The 2,205-nt window shown below is 55.8% G+C and overlaps 1 protein-coding gene across 1 annotated transcript in view; it reads right to left on the reverse strand.

The window, feature by feature from the left end:
• Window positions 1-1,365, reverse strand: part of LOC106808303 (neuropeptide Y receptor-like) — a 19,196-nt gene extending 17,831 nt beyond the window's left edge. The window contains exon 1 of the mRNA XM_014810960.1: window positions 661-1,365. Within this exon, the coding sequence (XP_014666446.1) occupies window positions 661-1,365 (705 nt within the window). The remainder of the gene's footprint in view (window positions 1-660) is intronic.
• Between the last annotated feature and the right edge of the window lie 840 nt (window positions 1,366-2,205).

The following is a 2,205-nucleotide window of genomic DNA, read 5'->3' on the forward strand; positions in this document are numbered from 1 at the left end:
GTGTGTGTGTGCGTGCGTGCGTGCGTGCGTGCGTGCGTGCGTGCGTGCGTGCGTGCGTGCGTGTGTGTGTGTGCGTGTGCTAATCAACAATGCTATATGGATATTAGGTGATATTAGTGTGTTCTACATCTATAACAAATAACAAGGCACGATCAGTTGAATAGCTGTATGGATGATATGCGCGAGGGTTAATGTGTAGAAAGCCGTCCGCGCGCATTGCAGACGAAAACAACGCACGCCACTACATGCAAAACAGTAAAAAAGCAGTACATACCAGGAGAAAATAAACATAAGAGCCTTTCTGTACCCACCACGATTGAGTTTAAGAATGAGGCAAGGCTCTACTTTAACGTAATGGAGTGCCGTTTAAGCAGGACCTCTTACGCGAGATGGCGCCACGGTCAGCGCCACCATCAACTGTACACGGTGGCAAAGGTTCGCGAAGTCACGTGGCCAAAAATATTGAAACATGGCCAAAGCGAAAATGAGCTGCCGGTGAAACAGCTACGGGCCTGAAATTTGGCGGCAACGGATGTTGCCTTTGACCATCGAACTAACGAGTCGACTGGAAGAAATGTGGGCGCATCGAGGGGGAGATCCGTACTTCAATATCAGTGGCTACAGACTGCGCGAGCTTGCTCTCTGCCCGCGGGCTCTTACCTTATTAACTCCCGATATATACACAATTTTTAGTGAGCCTTTGAACACCACCTTTCGTTTGGAGCGCTCCAGCCGCTGGTCGCGCGTGTCCTCGGCCTCGCCTGGCACGCGCTTGCCCCACAGTTCGTGCGTTATCACAGAGTAGGTGAAGGTGAGCACGGCCAGCGGCAGGAAGTACTGCAGCGACATAAGCGCCATGCTATAACGCGAGCGGGATAGTTTCGCGCCGCCGGACGTCCACTGCTCCTCGCAGCGATCGCGCAGCGCGCCGTCGCTGAACGGAGCGGCGACGGTGCGCGAGACGATGGCGATAGGCAGCGGGATCGACAGCGAGATGACCCAGATGATGGCGATGGCGAGTTTCGCCTGGCAGGCGGTCATTCGCGGCCTCAGCGGGTAGATGATGGCGATGTACCGGTCTATACTGATCGACACGAGCGTGTACGAACTGACGAAGACGGACACCGCCTGCGCGTACGTCACCAGCGGACAGAGCACGGCGCCGAACGGCCAGTAGTTGAGCAGCTGGTTCGCGACGAAGTCGAACGGAATGCATAGAATCGCCATGAGTATGTCGCCGAGCGCCAGGTTGACGATGAAGTAGTTTGTGATGGTGCGCATGCGCTGGTAGGCGAGCACTATGTAGCAGACGACCGTATTGCCGCCGATCGCTAGCAGCCAGGCGGTGCCGTACATGATAATCATTGTCGCCTGCATGTAGGACGGCAGCGAGTTGTACGTGTACACGTCGGCGTCGTCGTCGGCGCTAGCGTTTACCGCCAGGTGGTGCGTCGTGCCGCCGACGGTCGGCGGGATTCCGCCGACGGTTCCCGGCAGCGCTGCGGGCGGCGGCAGCGATACCGTGTCGTTGCCTAGCAACGCGGTGGTCATCATCGTCGTCGTCGTCGACCGGCGACCATCTGAAACATTGACGGGCAAAGAGTTAGAACGCTAAAGGACGCACTTGCGTGGAGGCGGGCGACTCACTCGTGTCTGCCGTGCGCGTTGATCGCTTTCAGCTGTCAGCCGCTAAGAATGCTATCGATTCTACCGCCAGAACACCACCAGGTGAAGAAAACAACGCGAGAATTCGTACGCGCAACGCACGCACTCCCCCGCACGAATCGATCGGCGTCGTAGAGTACCCTGATCACCAATATTCGAGCACCGCGTCGGGCAGGATTAATAGGCGCGGCGATATACCTAATTATACATTAACCTTTGTGTTTTTGGCGCGAACCGGACCAGATGCGCGGATATCCCGTCTGTAGGCGACGACACCGTCAACAGGAATTGACGAGAGCGCGTGTATGAGCGTCGCGTGCGTTTCTCTCTCTCTCTCTCTCTCTCTCTCTCTCTCTCTCACTCGCTTTCTCTCTCTCTCTCGCTCTCTCTCTCTATTTCTCTCCGACGCTTTCTCTCTCTCACACTCTCTCTATGTCTCTCTATGGCGCCTTCTCCCCTTCTTTCTCTCACTCACTCTCTCTAGCTCCTTTTATCTATCTGCCTGCTATGCCATGCGGATTAGTTGGCATGGAGGAAGTC

Source organism: Priapulus caudatus, unplaced genomic scaffold (genome assembly GCF_000485595.1).
Source record: "Priapulus caudatus unplaced genomic scaffold, Priapulus_caudatus-5.0.1 Scaffold267, whole genome shotgun sequence".
Lineage (NCBI taxonomy): Eukaryota > Metazoa > Priapulida > Priapulimorpha > Priapulimorphida > Priapulidae > Priapulus > Priapulus caudatus.